This window comes from Cetorhinus maximus, chromosome 20 (genome assembly GCF_964194155.1).
Source record: "Cetorhinus maximus chromosome 20, sCetMax3.hap1.1, whole genome shotgun sequence".
NCBI lineage: Eukaryota > Metazoa > Chordata > Chondrichthyes > Lamniformes > Cetorhinidae > Cetorhinus > Cetorhinus maximus.
Window position 1 is genome coordinate 31,653,530 of NC_135898.1, and position 17,923 is coordinate 31,671,452.

General features: G+C 55.9%; 1 protein-coding gene across 7 annotated transcripts in view; it reads right to left on the minus strand.

The window, feature by feature from the left end:
- The window catches only part of sirt1 (sirtuin 1), a 43,187-nt gene extending 29,854 nt beyond the window's left edge, over positions 1-13,333 (minus strand). For 3 of the 7 annotated variants that reach the window (XM_078565861.1, XM_078565858.1, XM_078565856.1), the window contains exons 1-2: positions 13,104-13,333; positions 3,193-3,336 (exon numbers count right to left, since the gene is read on the minus strand). In XM_078565861.1, the coding sequence (XP_078421987.1) occupies positions 3,193-3,336; positions 13,104-13,308 (349 nt within the window). In that variant the 5' untranslated portion in view covers positions 13,309-13,333. Of the gene's footprint in view, positions 1-3,192; positions 3,337-13,103 lie in introns of those variants that run through there. The other 4 variants (XM_078565857.1, XM_078565862.1, XM_078565859.1 and 1 more) reach the window with 4 other exon arrangements.
- Between the last annotated feature and the right edge of the window lie 4,590 nt (positions 13,334-17,923).

Below are 17,923 nucleotides of genomic sequence, written 5' to 3' on the forward strand. Positions count from 1 at the left end.
GCCGTTTCTCGATATCATGTGCATCAAGTCGAATTGGCTGGAGACTGGCATCTGTGATGCTGGGGACCTACGGAGGCAGAGATGGATTATCCACTTGGCACTTCTGGCTGAAGATTGTAGCAAATGCTTCAGCCTTATCTTTTGCACTGATGTGCTGGGCTCCCCCATCATTGAGGATGGGGATAATTGTGGAGCTTCCTCCTCCAATGAGTTGTTTAATTGTCCACCACCATTTGTGACGATGTGGAAGGGCTGCAGAGCTTAGTTCTGATCCGTTGGTTGTGGGATTGCTTAGTTCTGTCTATCACTTGCTGCTTATGCTGTTGGGAATGCAAGTAGTCCTGTGTTATAGCTTTACCAGGTTGATGCCTCATTTTTAGGTGCTGCTCCTGGCATGCCCTCTTGCACTCTTCATTGAACCAGGGTTGATCTCCTGGCTTGATGGTAAAGGTAAAGTGGGGGATATGCTGGGCAATGAGGTTACAAATTATGTTTGAGAACAATTCTGCTGCTGCTGATGACCCACAGCACCTCACGGATGCCCAGTCTTGAATTGCTATTTGAAATCTATCCCATTTAGCACGGTGGTAGTGCCACACAACGTGTCGGAGGGTATCCTTAATGTGAAGGTGGGACTTCATCTCCACAACGACTGTTCAATCCTACCAATATTGTCATGGACAGATGCATCTGCAGCAGGCAGGTTGATCAAGTATGTTTTTCCCTCTTGTTGAATCCCTCACCACTTGCCACAGACCCAGTCGAGCAGCTATGTCCTTTAGGACTTGGCCAGTTTGGTCAGTGCTACCGAGCCACTCTTGGTGATGGACATTGAAGTACCCCATCCAGAGTACATTCTGCACCCTTGCCACTCTCAGTGCTTGTTCCAAGTGGTGTTCAACATGGCGGAGCACTGATTCATCAGCTGAGGGAGGGCGGTATGTGGTAATCAGCAGGAGGTTTGCTTGCCCATGTTTGCGCTGATGTCATGAGACTTCATGGGATCCGGAGTTGATGTTGAGGACTCCCAGGGTAACTCCCTGCCAACTGTATACCACTATGCTGCCACCTCTGCTGGGTCTGTCCTGCTGGTGGGACAGGACATACCTAGGGATGGTGATGGTGGTGTCTGGGACAACATCTGTAAGGTATGATTCTGTGAGGATGACTATTTCAGATTGTTACTTGACTAGTCTGTGAGGCTAGTCTCCCAATTTTGGCACCAGATGTTAGCAAGGACGACTTTGCAGGGCCGACGGGGCTTGGATTGCCGATGTCGTTTCTGGTGCCTAGGTCGATGCCGGATGGTCCGTCCAGTTTCATTCCTTGTTTTAGACTTTGTAGCTGTTTGATACAACTGAGTGGTTGGCTCTTAAATGCCCTCTGAAATGCCTTCGCAACACCTAAGAAAAGGAGTATTTTTTTATGCATTCATGGGATGTGGGCTTCGTCTGCTGGGCCAGCATTTTTATTGCCCATCCCTAGTTGCCCTTGAGGTGGTGGTGGTGAGCTGCCTTCTTGAACCGCTGCAGTCCATGTGGTGTAGGTACACACACAGTGCTGTTAGGAAGGGAGTTCCTGGATTTTGACCCAGTGACAGTGAAGGAACAGCGATATATTTCCAAGTCAGGATGGTGAGTGACTTGGAGGGGGACTTCCAGGTGGTAGCCCTTGCCCTTCTAGGTGGTAGTAGTCGTGGGTTTGGAAGGTGCTGTCTAAGGAGCCTAGGTGAATTCCTGAAACCGAATGGAATGCTAAGCCATTTCAGAGGGCATTTAAGAGTCAATCATACTGCTGTGGGTCTGGAGTCACATGTAGGCCAGACCAGGCAAGGGCCTTCCCTAAAGGACATTCGTGAACCAGATGTGCTTTTACAACAATTGACAATGGTCATTAGACTTTTAATTCCAGATTTTAAAAAAAATTCAAATTCCACCATCTGCTGTGGCGGGATTTGACTCCAGGTCCCCAGAGCATTACCCTGGGTCTTTGGATTACTAGTCCAGCAACAATACCGCTACGCCAGCGCCTCCCCCTGACTATGACTGGGTAGATAAGAATGGAACCAGGCAACGGCAGCCTCAGCTATGCTAGAAAACATCTGTACCAAAAGATCCATCAACAACTCCCCAGAGGCATGGAGTTCACAGCATGAACAACAGAATCGGCATACCAAAACTATATCCCACCACCTGTACAATTTCTCCAGCAAACACCAAAACTATATTCGCACAAAGGGCTTTCAATTCAGCTACAGTAATAAGTGTTGAAGTTCACAATATAAAAACTACACATCTTAAAGAAACTGCATAAATTGGACTTTTGAACAGGATTGAGACAGAATGGCCAACGCACTTTGGCACAAAACAGTCAGGTATGGGTGTGTACCCACAATTCCCACCTAGCCACATCACTGTGGGTGGATTATCTAGAGGGACGGACAGTAAGGTGGGCCTCACTCCACACCACCTAGTGGATGGTTTCATTGCAAAACTAGAGGAGGATAATTCTCCCAGCTGTGCTTGTGGAGGCTGAAAAAAAGCTGAAAAGTATTATATAGAGGCTGTCTTAAAATGATTAGTCTATAATGGAAAGGAGACTGCCAAAGTCCAACATATTCACCACTTGTACTCAGCAGAGCTGCTATTCATATACTTCAGGTTGTGTGTACAGAGGGAGCACCATTAAACCCATCATCTCTTAAATTAGTGCACTTAAAATGGTTAATGGCAAGCCTGTGTTTAACTGGAGGCATGGGGTGTAGTCGCGAGATATACTCGCTGGTTAAGACGGAACATGGAGTGCAGTCAGACATAGTCCTGCAGTTGACTCCAGAGCAGTTTTTAAAACATGCTGTTTTTTTTAATGAGGCTTGAAACATGAAGGATCATCAAACAGCTTCATTGCACTAAGCAGCGTGTTGTAAATCAGAGAGCTTCAGAAGAAAATTCTAGAGTGCATGGCCAAGGATCCTGCAGTGGAGTCCACCAAGACTGCCTACATCCAAATATACTGAGGAAGAATAATAGGCATAACAGCAAGGGAAACAACCACACTGACTCCCAAGGAGTGCATGCCAGTGAAATCATTTTAGTATAGTGTGCAGGGAAAAAAAAAGAAACTTGTGTAAGAATTAATGCCATTTGAGCTTCCGCCCCAACAAATGAAATAATCCATCAATTATGTATTAACCTGTACCTATCCGGGTACGTGGAGTCCAGTCACTTGAGCTAGCGTGCGAGGTTTTGTCATCTTCATCACTTTCCCATGAACGAATTCCATTTGGAACAATTTCCTCTGACGCAGCATTTACTACATGTCCCACAGGTAAGTTGGCTAAAATAAAAAAAACACTGTAAAACAGCAATACTGCAGTTAATGGAAGTCAATATTTATGTGAGAAAATGATCAACGGGACATTGGAATCTTATACGAAGGGCGGATTACGTTAAATCATCAACAGGCTGCCTACTTGTGGCTTGGATTTACCAAGCTTTACTAATTTCCGACAGGTTTTTTTTAAGGGAAACATTGTGGGAGCTGTTCATCTGGTTCCCCACCCTCAACTGTCACAATTAGGATCTCCTACTGGAACCCCACATTTGGACAGGTGCATTCCTAAACATGGAAATACATAATTCAATATGAATGCCCTGGAAAGGTTGGGCATCAGGTGCCCACGACTGTTAGTACAGCTGAGAGGATGTTACAATCAGACAGGCAGCTGCTTCTCACAGAACAATTGAACCCTCCAAGCCCTGTGCTTATTTGAGAAAAACAAATTGCACAAAAACTCAACGAATATAACGTACGCCCAGCACAGGCATGATTGGCCAACTGGTCATCTTCTGTGTTGAATGATTCAATGTAAAACATTCTGTGCTATATATAGTAAGTAACACAGAAATTCCAAAGGCATCCTGAACTTCTGCCAAGGTGCGTGACCCATTGAGGCTGTAAACCCAAATGGACGCCCAGTACGTCAATTATAAATTACACTGATCCAATAAGTCCACTGAGGTGAGTGTAGGAAGGAAAGCCACTACTAATCTAACAAGATTCACACTGGATTGGAAAGTCTGATCTTTTCCAGTGTAAGCATTTGCTATAAGTCCCATACAGATAAATGAAAATGATTCTTTAGATAAGTTTAATTGCTGAAATACTCAACTGACCCTCAGTGGAAAAGTTTAACACTAAAATACATCAGTCTGCATTAGTGATTGAATATTTTGATGACTGTTATGAGCTGTCCCTATGTCTCAATGTTCATTTGAACATTTCAGTAACTCTGCTACTCAACTAAACAACTAAAAAGAAAATAAAGAACTGTGTTTATCAAGTGTGTTTCATGATCTCAGGATGTCCCAAACTGTCTAACAATTAAGTACTTTTTGAAATGTTGTAACGTAGGAAACGTGGCAGCCAGTTTGAATAGAGCATATAGGTCCACAAAAAACTTGCGGTAATGTCCATAATTTATTTATTTATTATCTTCCAGTGATGGGTAAGGGACAATGCAGGTACTGCTCAGGATTCTCTGCAGCTACGATCTGTGGGAAATCTAATGTCCATCTGTGGTTTAACATCTAATGACGGACATCAGCTTAGGCTCTCTGCTCAAGTCACTTGAGATAAACATGAACCCAGAGCCATCTGGTGAAGAATTTAATCACATACTAGCAGATAACATGCACGACTGTGCTTGGCTTTAAAATGCAAACACTTCACTCCACTTTCAATATCTTTCTATAGCTTCAGTTGCTGTATTTCCTGCAAATAGAACAACCTGCTCCCCTAACACTGGCTTCATTACACCCGCCCCACCTCTGTTCCTCTATTGATGGTAGAGTTTTCAGCTGCTTAGATTCTACGTCCTGGAGCGTCCTCCACCTAGATTCCTCCCTCCCCATTTTAAAATTTGTTTTAAAATCTACATATTCAATCATGTGTTTCTCCATTTAACTGGAGATTTTAACCATTTAACTGCTTCACCAGCTTTGGATCCACTTGCTGTGCATCTTTGGATATTATGCAACATCACTTGGCAAACACCCAATTTGTTCCCCTGCGCTCTGCCCTTCCCCTTTCCCCACAGCTTCCCCTCTCCCCACTGACCCCATCTTGCACTTGCGATGCCATGGCATACAAGGCTTTGGGCCTAGTGCTGGAAAATGGGATTAGAATAGTTAGGTACTTGTTTGACTGGTGCAGGCTCGATGGGCCTTTTTCTCTGCTGCAGACCTCTATGACTCTATCTTCGGCTCCCCTCCCCCACCCCCACACCCCGCAGCTTCACCTCTCCACACACCCACCCCCCCTCGAATCTTCTGCTCCCCTCTCCCCCGCAGCTTCCCCTCTCCCTACTTCCCCCTCCTCCAGCAGCTTCCCTTCCACACCCCAGCTTCCGCTACCCCACTCCCTCCAGCTTCTCCTTCCCCCACTTCCCCCTCGCCACATACCCCCCTCCCCCTAACTTCCCAACCCCTCACACCCCCCCCCAGCTTCCCCTCTCCCCACATTCCCCCCAATACCCCAGCTTCTACTGCCCCACTACCCCCAGTTTCCGCTCCCCCTCCCCTTCCCCTCCCCACAACCTCCCACCATTTTCCCTCCCGCCCCAAGCTTCCCGATCTCCACTTACCCCCACCTCTTCCCCTCCCCTGCTAGCACCCCACCCCCAATTCACTTCTTCCATACCCCAAGTTCCCCACTCCTGCCCATTAACCTCGCCTCCTCCTCCCATACCCCTTCCCTGGTTCCCCTGGGCCACATTCCCACCGCCTCGTTCCCACATCCCACACTTACCCCTCCATTCCCCATCCCAGTTCAACCCTCCCGTTTCACCTCCCACATTACACCCCCCACTCCCAGTTTGCCCTTACTGTTACACCCCATCCTGCCTCCCCCAATCCACATTACCCCTCACCAACCGACCAATTCCATCCCCTCCGAATTCTCTCGCCCAACACGCCCACCTCGAGTTCTCATTCCCAAACCCAACCGTCTCACCAAGAGTTCTCCTGCCAACCAACCTCCCAATTCGACCACCCCAAGAGTTCTCACCCCTCAGCCCAAGTTCACTCCCCGCACAATGCCCCCACCCCCCAAAAATTCTATCCTTCCCAAACCCAACTGGGTTCACTCTCCCAGCAACAACCTCATCTTGTGTTCTCTCCCCCCAACTCCCCACCCCATGTTCTCTCCACCCCAACGCTGAGTTCCCCCCCATCGTCGAGGTTCTCTCACCACCAACCCCTGCCCCCGCTGAGTACCCTCACCACCAAACTGCATCCCACCACCCGAGTTCTCTCGTCCCCCAAACCAAACTCCCCCACCGAGATCTCTCCCCACAACCACCATCTTTCCTCCACAAACCCCCACCCCAAGTTCCCTCCCCACCAACCGTCCCCCGCTGAGTTCTCTCCCCAACACCCCCACTCCCCTCACCCCACCATGCCCCAAGCCCACCAATCGCAGACCATTCCCCACAACTCTACCCCCAAACCCCCTGCGTCTTTTCTCCTCATCCCACTGAACCCCGGGTCTCAGCTCACCCCAACCCCCCACATCCCAGACCATCCCCCACACCCCCACCCACTGCCAGACCAGCCCAAACCAGCCCAACCACCCCCCCCCCACCCCCGGGTCCACACACCTCCCCACCCCCAAAATCCCACCCCCCAGGACATCTGCCACAACTCCAGCCCCCAGCTCCCCACCTCTACCCTGGGGTCACCCCCAACCCACGCCTGGATCACACACCCACCCCCCCCAACACCAAATTCTCTCTCCCCTGCAAACTCCCCTCACCTTCCACGCCATGTGTCTCTTTGCCCCACTCCAAACCCCTGGGTCTCTTCTCCTCACCCCACCCAACCCGAGGTCTGTTTTCCCCAGCCCCCCTTCCACAGTTCTCTGCTCACCCCCCTCCCCCAGATCATCCCCACCCCTCCACCAATGGCCACACCATCCTCTACCCCCTCCAGACCATACCCCATCCAGCTTCACTAGATGATCCTCCACCCAGCCCCACACACCGCACCCTCAGATCATCCCCCCCCACCCTACCCCCAGATCAACCCCACCTCACTACTCTACCCCAGACCATCCGCCACCCCCCACCCCACCCCCAGCCCCAACCTACCCCCAGACCACCCGCCACCCCACCCTACCCCCAGACCAACCCCACTCTTCACCCTACCCCCAGACAATCCGCCACCCGCCCACCCTACCCCCAGACCAACCCCACTCCCCAACCTACCCCTAGACCATTCCCTACCCCCCAACCATTCCCTACCCCCAACTTACCCCCAGGCCATCTCCCGCCTTGGCAGACCGCCCCCCACCCACCAAACCTCTCTCCCCTTCAATCCCCCGCCCCATGTTCTCTGCCCCTAACCCCAAGTACTCTCCCCCACAATGCCCTCCCCCTGCCTGAGTTCTCTCCCCCCAACCCCGTGTTCTCTCTTCTCTCTCCCCTGCAAGCCCTGGGCCTCTTCTTCCCACCCCCAAATCTTCTCCTCAACCCACCCAACCCTGGGTCTTAGCTTGGCCCCTCCACCCCCATGGGTCTCTGCTCACCCCACCACCCACAGCCCACCATCCCCCAACCCCTCCAGACTATCCACCACCTAACCCCAGACCATCCCATACCGACCCCCAGATCATCGCCCTTAACCCATCCCCCCCAAGTTCTCCCTCACAACTAATCCCCACCCCAAGTTCTCTCTCCTCCCCCCGCCCGGAGTTCTCTCTCCCCCTCCCCGCCCCCCCCAACAACCACCCCTACCTGGAGTTCTCTCCCCACCCCGCCATCAACCACCCCCGCCAATCTCTCTCCCCCGCCCGCCCCTCCACCGAGTTCTCTCCCCTCCAACCCACCCTCCTGCCCGGGTTTTCTACCCCCCAACACCCCCACTCCATTCCGCCCACCCCACCACAGTCCCACAGGCCATCCCACACCCCGCAGGTATACCCCACTCCCCAGCCAACCAGGCCACCCCCCCACCCACCTCCAGACCATCCCCCACCTCCCCATAAACCCCCAGACATCCCCCCACCTCCCCATCCACCCCCAGACATCCCCCCACCGCCCCACCCACCCCCAGACATCCCCCCACCTCCCCATCAGCCTCCAGACATCCCCCCACCTCCCCATCTACCCCCAGACTATCCCCCATCTCGCAACACCCCCAGACCATCCCCAACCCGCCACCTACCCCAGACATTCCCTCACCCCGCCATATTCTCCCAAACCATCCCCCAGGCGATCCCCAACATCCCCATACCATTCCCCACTGTCCACCGATGCCCAGACCATTCCCAATCCTCCACCTATCCCGAGACCTTACCCCACCTCCCATACACCCCCAAAACTCCCACATAACCCCATGTTCTCTCGCTTTCTCCCACCGCCAACACCCAGCTCTCGCTCTCCACAACTCCCAGCTCTCGCTCTCTCCGGCCGCCAACTCACAGCTCTCGTTCTCTACCCCTGCCAACTCCCAGGTCTCGCTCTCTCTCCCCCCGCCAGCTCCCAGCTCTCGCTCTCTCTCTCCCCACCAGCGCCCAGCTCTCGCTCTCTCTCCCCACGCCAGCACCCAACTCTCGCTCTCTCTCCCCCCTCTAGCACCCAGCTCTCGCTCTCTCTCCTCTCGCCAGCGCCCAGCATTCGCTATCTCTCCCTCCTCCCGCAACCAGCCATCGCACTCTCCCCGCGCCCAGTCATCGCTCTCTCTCCCCATGCCAGCACCCAGCCCTCGCTCTCTCTCCCCATGCCAGCACCCAGCTCTCGCTCTCTCTCCCCCCGCCCAGCCCTCGCTCTCTCTCCCCCCGCCCAGCCCTCGCTCTCTCTCCCCCCGCCCAGCCCTCACTCTCGCTCCCCCCGCCAACCCCGAGCTCTCGCTCCCCCCGCCAACCCCGAGCTCTCGCTCCCCCCGCCAACCCCGAGCTCTCGCTCCCCCCGCCAACCCCGAGCTCTCGCTCCCCCCGCCAACCCCGAGCTCTCGCTCCCCCCGCCAACCCCGAGCTCTCGCTCCCCCCGCCAACCCCGAGCTCTCGCTCCCCCCGCCAACCCCGAGCTCTCGCTCCCCCCGCCAACCCCGAGCTCTCGCTCCCCCCGCCAACCCCGAGCTCTCGCTCCCCCCGCCAACCCCGAGCTCTCGCTCCCCCCGCCAACCCCGAGCTCTCGCTCCCCCCGCCAACCCCGAGCTCTCGCTCCCCCCGCCAACCCCGAGCTCTCGCTCCCCCCGCCAACCCCGAGCTCTCGCTCCCCCCGCCAACCCCGAGCTCTCGCTCCCCCCGCCAACCCCGAGCTCTCGCTCCCCCCGCCAACCCCGAGCTCTCGCTCCCCCCGCCAACCCCGAGCTCTCGCTCCCCCCGCCAACCCCGAGCTCTCGCTCCCCCCGCCAACCCCGAGCTCTCGCTCCCCCCGCCAACCCCGAGCTCTCGCTCCCCCCGCCAACTCCGAGCGCTCGCTCCCCCCGCCAACTCCGAGCTCTCGCTCCCCCCGCCAACTCCGAGCTCTCGCTCCCCCCGCCAACTCCGAGCTCTCGCTCCACCCGCCAACTCCGAGCTCTCGCTCTCTCTCCCCACACCCAGCTCTTGCTCTCTCTCCCCACACCCAGCTCTTGCTCTCTCTCCCCCCCAACTCCAAGCTCTTGCTCCCCCCCGCCAACTCCGAGCTCTCGCTCTCTCTCTCTTTCCCCCTGCCAACTCCGAGTTCTCGCTCTCTCTCCCCGACAACTCCGAGCTCTCGCTCGCTCTCCCCCCCGACAACTCCGAGCTCTCGCTCTCTCTCCCCACCGACAACTCCGAGCTCTCGCTCTCTCTCCCCGCCAACTCCGAGCTCTCGCTCTCTCTCCCCGCCAACTCCGAGCTCTCGCTCTCTCTCCCCACCGACAACTCCGAGCTCTCGCTCTCTCTCCCCGCCAACTCCGAGCTCTCGCTCTCTCCTCCCCGCCAACTCCGAGCTCTCGCTCTCTCTCCCCGACAACTCCGAGCTCTCGCTCGCTCTCCCCCCCGACAACTCCGAGCTCTCGCTCTCTCTCCCCCCCGACAACTCCGAGCTCTCGCTCTCTCCTCCCCGCCAACTCCGAGCTCTCGCTCTCTCTCCCCACCGACAACTCCGAGCTCTCGCTCTCTCCTCCCCGCCAACTCCGAGCTCTCGCTCTCTCTCGCACCACCCCCAACTGCGAGCTCTCTCTCCCACCCACCCAGCTCTGAGCTCTCGCTCTCTCCCCCCCAGCTCCGGGCTCTCTCTCTCCTCCCCCAACTCCGAGCTCTCTCTACCCCCATAACCCTAATTTTGTGTCCCCCCCCACCCCCGGTTTCTTCTCCTCTCCACCCAACCTGGCTCTCAGTTCACCCCACGCCCCCCTGCATGGGTATCTTCTCACACCCCACATTCACTCCAGACCACCTCCCCAAGACCATCCCCCTACCCACCACCCCTAGACCATGCCCGCCAACACTCCCTGCAGACCATGTCCTCCCACCCACCTGACCATGCCTCTCAGACAACCCTCCAGCACCCCGGACCATCCCACAGGCCGCACCAAACCCCCCAACCCCACCACTCTTCCCCCCACCCCTCCCACCCCCAGGCCACCTCACCCACCCACCTCCATGACTCCTCCCCCACCCACGCATCCCCAGGCCTTCCCCCGACCACAATGCCACCCACCCACCCCCAGGCCTCCCTCACCTCACCACCCACCCCCCAGGCTCCCCCCCAACCCACCCACCCCCAGGCCTCTCACCCCACCCCACTCACCCCAGGCCTCTCCCCCGCCCCACTCCCCCCCCACCCCACTCCCCCCAGGCCTCTTCCCCGCCCCACTGCCCCCCAGGCTCTCCCCTGCCCCACTCCCCTCAGGCCTCTCCCCCCGCCCCACACTCCCCTCAGGCCTCTCCCCCGCCCCACTCCCCCCCCAGGCTTCTTCCCCAGGCCATCTCCCCACTACCCCGACCCCCATCTGCCAGACAATCTACTACCTTCCATCCACTCCCTGAGGCCATCACCCCATACCATCCCCCAGCCCCACAAACCTCCAGGCTCTCCGACACACCCCAATCCCCAGACTATCCCCCACCCACAGGCCACCCTCCACCCTGCCCCCAGGCCAACCCCACCCACCCTACCCCACAGGCCACCCCCCACCCTTCCCCCTATCCCCAGGCCAACCCCCACCACCCCCAGGCCACCCCCCACCCTCCCCCTACACCTAGGCACCCCGACAACCTCCAACCAGCCCCCTAAACTATTCCGTACAACCCCAACCCTAAGACCATTCCCACCACCCCCCCACCACCCCGGAACATTCCCTCCCACCCTTGGACCATCCCCCACCCCCAAACACCCCCAGACCATCCCCCAGTGCCCCAGACCAACCCCCCAACGCCCCAGACCACAATCCCCAACCATTGCCCCCACCTCCCAGACCATCCCCCTCAACCTCCAGGACACACCCTCCCCCCAACAAACCCAGGCCACACTCTACCAACCCCGCATGCCTCCCCCACCCGCCACAACTCCATTCACCCCCCCAACAACCGGCAGGCAATCCACTACCTCCCACCCATGCCCTGAGGCCATCACCTCAGACCATCCCGCACTAACCACCCAGACCATCATCACCCTCCCAAGCCAACCCCCAACCTACACCCAGGGCATCCCCCAGCCCCCCACCTGCCCCCAGGCCACACTCCGAACATCCCAACTACCCCCCAGGCCACGACCCCAACCTCCCCCTAGACCATCCCGCAACCTACCCCTAGGCCATCCCTCAACCTATTACCCCCCCGACCCGCCAGATAACCCACTACCCTCCCACCCATCCCTCCATGTTACCCCCTAGCCCCACCAGGCTATCTGCCACACCTCATGCACCAGGCCATCCCCCACTACCCACCCCCACAGGCTACCCACCCCCACAGGCAACCCCCCACCAAGACTATGCCCCACACGCTTCACACCCCGATTACCAACCCCGCATGCCAGGCCCACCAAATACCTGCTCCCCACCACCTGCTGCCCCCCCTGCCCACCCACCCAATCCCCCCCAACCACCCCCCAACCTCACCCACATGACTGCCTCCCCCCTGCCGACCACCTCCCTGACCCCCCCCAACCTGACTCCCTCCCGCCCCCACCTCCCTAACACCCCACCGCCCCCACTTCCCTATTCCCTCCCCGCCCCCACCTCCCTGTCCCCCCACCGCCCCCACCTCTCTGTCCCCCCACCTCCCTGACCCCCCGCCCCCATCCCCCGCACCTCCCTGACCCCCCCACACCTCCCTGACCCCCCCGCACCTCCCTGACCCCCCCGCACCTCCCCCCACCTCCCTGACCCCCCCCATCCGCCCCCACCTCCCTGACCCCCACCTCCCTGACCCCCCCGACCTCCGCCCCACCCGCCCCCACCTCCCTGACCCCCACCACCCGCCCCCACCTCCCTGACCCCCCCGACCTCCGCCCCACCCGCCCCCACCCCCCTGACCATCCCCTCCCCCGCCGACCACACCTCCCTGACCTCCCCCCACGCCGACCACACCTCCCTGACCCCCCCCCCCCCCCAACCGACCACCTCCCACCCTCAACCCCAGTGGTAAAACCTCGCCACCCAACGACCACCCCCCACCCCCAATGACCACAATCCCACCCCACAATGGACACCCCCCACCACCTGGCGAACACCCTCCACGCTCCCCGATGGCCATCCCCCCAACAACCACCCCCTAATTCCCGCCGACCACCCCCCATCACCTCACGGCCATCCTCCTACCACCCACCGCCGACCACCCACCCGCCCCGCGATGGCCACCCTACACCTCTCACCCGTCCCCCTCAACGAACAACCCCCTCCCACCGGACGGCCAAGCACTCACCCCCCTGATGACCACCCCCACCTACCCGACGACCAACCCTCCATCCCAAACCCAAACCCCAATAACAACCAACCCCACGACCATCTCCCTACCTTCCTGACGGCCACCCCGCCCCTCGAACATCCCCCGCCAACCACCCCCCCAATGGCCATCCCCCTACGCCCGACCACCCCCTGCATCAACTGCCTCTCCCCACGCTCCCCTCCCCGTACCTGCCACCGGTGCCGCCCCGCTCTCCGGATTATAGCCGCCCCCGGGCCCGCAGTCCTGGCGCTCGGCCCCGGCCGCTCGCCTCCTCCGCGCTTCCTCGGCCGGCTCCTCGGCCCGGGTGTGGGTGTCGGTCCGGCCCGCTCCAGCCTCCAGCCGGGCTTTCTTGCTGTGCTGCTCCCCGGCCTCGGCCTCCTCCGAATCCGCCATCTTGCAGCACCGGAAACTCACGCCACGTGACCCCGCCGGGGTTAAAGGGCGGAGACCGGCCGCACATGCGCAGAGACATTACCAGGTATCTGCTCCATCAGGTGGACATTCAGAGAGAGGATCGGAGGCCTGGTGGTGCACTGTGCAGGGGGCAGGGCTGGGGGCCCTGGTGGGGCACTGGGCAGGGGATCTGCTGGGGCACTGGGCAGGGGGCCTGCTGGGGCACTGGGCAGGGGGCCTGCTGGGGCACTGGGCAGGGGGCCTGCTGGGGCACTGGGCAGGGTTGGGGGCCTGCTGGGGATACTGGGAAGGGGGTAGGGCTGGGGATGAGACTTGAGGGCTGGGTGGCAGGAGGGCAGGTGTGGGACATGGACTGGGGCTAGGGGGCTGGGTCTGGGAGGAAAGCTGGCTGTCTCTACTTGGATGTTAACACAGAAAATATCATAGAATCAGTAAAATTTACAGCACAGAGGAAGGCCATTCAGCCCATGACTGCCTGCTGAGTTTTTCCAGGTACTTTTGTTTTTGTTTTAGATTTCTAGCATCCGCAGTTTTTTGCTTTTATCTTAATGTTTAATTGACTGCCACTCTCTTCAAGGAATGCCTACCTTGAAGAAGTATTGCTCTTCTCTCCGTCAGGATTTTCGTATCTCTCTTTTGCCTTGTTCACCTTCATTGCTTTCCATTTCTCTCCTCGTGTTTGACAAGGTGTTTACTAAAACCCGCTTTCACAGCCATATTTCCTTCCTCAGTGACTGTCTCCGTCTCCGACTTACCCCACATGGATTTCAACTGAAGTTCCATCCCTCATGTTTCGAACCCACCCAGGATTACAGGTATCTCCGGGACATACAACGCTCCTTGGACTGCTGCTCTTGTCGCATTCTGAGATCCACACTCAGTGCCATGCGTCACCATATGAACACAGTCGACCTCTCCCTCCAGCAGTAGTGCTGTACCCTTTTTCAAAGCTGCGCGTGCCCCCAGTTTCATTTTATTCTTCGTCTCATCCGGCGCCTCAACAAGAAACTTTGTCTCTTTCTTTCAGGTGCAAAGGAATGCAAGCTCCAACAACTCATCGACACCAACACCCATCCAGGTCCCTCCACCCCTGCCTGTCCCTCTGTCCCCATCCCGTCTTCCAATCCCAGCCCCGGCTGTGTATTCACCATACCCCCTGACCTTCCCCTCTCCGACGCTGAACGTTCAGTGCTCAGCAAAGGACTTAGTTTCATACCCTTACGCCTTTATCTCAATGAATTTCGGGCTTGGCATGATGCTGAACTCTTCTTCCGCCGCCTTCGTCTCGTGCTCACTTCTTTGGGCAGGAGTCCTCTCCCCGTTCAACGGATCCTTTTACCCACCTCCAATATTCTCCCTCCACCTGGACCCCTCCCTCTGGATTCTTACCTTCTCTTGATCTTTTCATTGAGAACTGTTGGCGTAACGTTAGTCGTCTCAATTTCTCTGCTCCTCTCACCCACTTTAACCTGTCTCTCTCTGAACTTGCTGCACTCCTTTCTCTCAGGTCCAACCCTGACTTTGTCATCAAACCCGCTAACAAGGGTGGTGCTGTTGTTGTCTGGCGCACTGACCTCTACCTCACAGAGGCTGAGCGTCAACTCGCAGACACTTCCTCCTACCTCTCCCTGGACCATGACCCCACCATTGAACATCAAGCCATTGTTTCCAGGACTGTTACTGACCTCATCTCTGGAGATCTTCCTTCCACAGCTTCCAACTTGATAGTCTCCCAACCTCGGATGGCCCGTTTCTACATCCTACCCAAAATCCACAAACAGGACTGTCCCGGCAGACCGATCGTGTCAGCCTGTTCCTGCCCTACGGAACTCATTTCTTGCTATCTTGATCCCATTCTCTCTCCCCTTGTCCAGTCTCTTCCCACCTACATCCGTGATTCCTCTGACACCCTACATCATATCAACAATTTCCAGTTCCCTGGCCCCAACTGCCTCCTCTTCACCATGGGTGTCCAATCCCTCTACACCTCCATCCCCCACCGAGATGGTCTGATGGCTCTCCGCTTCTTCCTCAAACAGAGGCCTGAACAATCCCCATCCACCACTATCCTCTGTCTGGCTGAACTTGTTCTCACACTGAACAATTTCTCCTTAAACTCCTCTCACTTCCTCCAAATAAAAGGTGTGGCTATGGGTACCCTCATGAGCCCCAGCTATGCCTGTCTCTTTATGGGGTATGTGGAACATTCCTTGTTCTAGTCCTACTCCGGCCCCCTCCCACAACTCTTTCTCCGGTACATTGATAATTACTTCGGTGCTGCTTCATGCTCTCGTCTGGACCTGGAAAAATTTATTAATTTTGCTTCCAATTTCCACCCCTCCATCATTTTCACATGGTCCATCTCTGACACTTCCCTTCCCTTCCTTGACACCTCTGTCTCAATTTCTGGTGATAGACTGTCCACCAATATCCATTACAAGTCTACCGACTCCCACAGCTACCTCGACTACAGCTCCTCACACCCCGCTTCCTGTAAGGGCCCTCAACCGTGTCCGGCCCATCTCCCGCGCATCCGCCATCACACCTTCTTCTCCCTCCCAGAAACATGATAGGGTCCCTCTTGTCCTCACTTATCACCCCACCAGCCTCCGCATTCAAAGGATCATCCTCCGCCATTTCCGCCAACTCCAGCATGATGCCACCACCAAACACATCTTCCCTTCACCCCCCCGGCGGCATTCCGCAGGGATCATTCCCTCTGGGATACCCTGGTCCACTTCTCCATCACCCCCTACACCTCAACCGCCTCCCACGGCACCTTCCCATGCAACCGCAGAAGGTGCAACACCTGCCCCTTTACTTCCCCTCTCGTCACCGTCCAAGGGCCCAAACACTCCTTTCAAGTGAAGCAGCATTTCACTTGCACTTCCCTCAATTTAGTCTACTGCATTCGTTGCTCCCAATGTGGTTTCCTCTACATTGGCGAGACCAAACGCAGACTGGGTGACCGCTTTGCAGAACACCTTCGGCCTGTCCACAAGCATTACCCAGACCTCCCTGTCACTTGCCATTTCAACACTCCACCCTGCTCTCATGCCCACATGTCCGTCCTTGGCTTGCTGCATTGTTCCAGTGAAGCTCAACGCAAACTGGAAGAACAGCACCTCATCTTTCGACTAGGCACTTTACAGCCTTCCGGACTGAATATTGAGTTCAACAATTTTAGATCATGAACTCTCTCCTCCCTTTCCGATTTACCCCCCCTTTTTCAATAATTTATATCGATTATTCCCACCTACTTCCATTATTTTTAAATGCATTTTCATCCATTGTTGTATCTCTACCTTTTAGCCTTTTTTGAATCCTTCACCCCGCCCCACCCCCACTAGGGCTATCTGTACCTTGCTTGTCCTGCTTTCTAGCCTTATTTAGCACATTCCTTAGATAATATCACCACCTTCAACACCTTTTTAACCTTTTGTCTGTGACATCTTTTGGTTATCTCCACCTATCACTGGCCCTCTATCCAGCTCTACTTGTCCCACCCCCCCTTAAACCAGCTTATATTTCACCTCTCTTCTATTTTTACATAGTTCTGTTAAAGGGTCATTCGGACTCGAAATGTTAACTGTGCTCTTCTCCGCAGATGCTGCCAGACCTGCTGAGTTTTTCCAGGTATTTTTGTTTTCATTCAGCCTATCAAGTCAGTATGGGCTACAAGGTTGTGATTCAACCTAATCCCACTTTCCAGCACTCGCCTTGTAAGTTATGACACTTCAAGTGTATATCCAAGTATTTTTTAAACATTATGAGGGTTTCTGCCTTTTCAGGTTGTGAATCCACTGTATCTAGATCCCTCATAAATTCATACACTTCAATTAGGCCTTCCCTCATCCTCCCCTGGTCCAAAGAAAACAACCCTCACCGATTCAGTCTTTCCTCATAACTCAAATTCTCCAGTCTAGGAAACATCCTCTGTACCCTCTGTAGTACAATCATGTCTTTGGTGACCGGAACTGCACAATGCACACAGTACTCCATCTGTGAACTAACTCATGTTTTTTACAGCTCTAGCATAACTTCCCAGCTCTTCTTTGCCTCAGCTAATAAAAATATATCTTCTTGACCACCTGGGCAAAATATTGTAGAAGTGATGATGGTGGCGGTGATGGCAGAGGTAACGGGTGGGGTGAAAATTGAGAGGCAGGAAGTACTGGAGAGGCTGGCTATGCTTAGAGTGGATGAGTCACCTGGTATGGAAGGCTTGCATCCAGGTTGCTAAAGGAAGTTGGGGTGGAGATAACAGAGGGGCTTGCTGTAATCTTCCAATCTTCTTTAGATACAGGGAGGTACCAGAGGATTGGAGAGTGGTAAATGTCACACCCTTATTCCAGAAAAGCCGTAAGGACATTCCTAGTTACTTTAACATCCATGGTGGGTAAGGTTTTGGAAACAATAAACGGGGAAAAAAATCAGCAGGCACTTGGAGAGGTTTGAGTTAATTAAGGAGAGCCAGCACAAATTTATAAAAGGCAGATTGTTCTTAACTAATCTAATTGAAATTTTTGATGAAATAACAGCCTGATGAAGGGAATGAAGTGGATATTGTCTATATGGATTTTAAGAAAGTGTT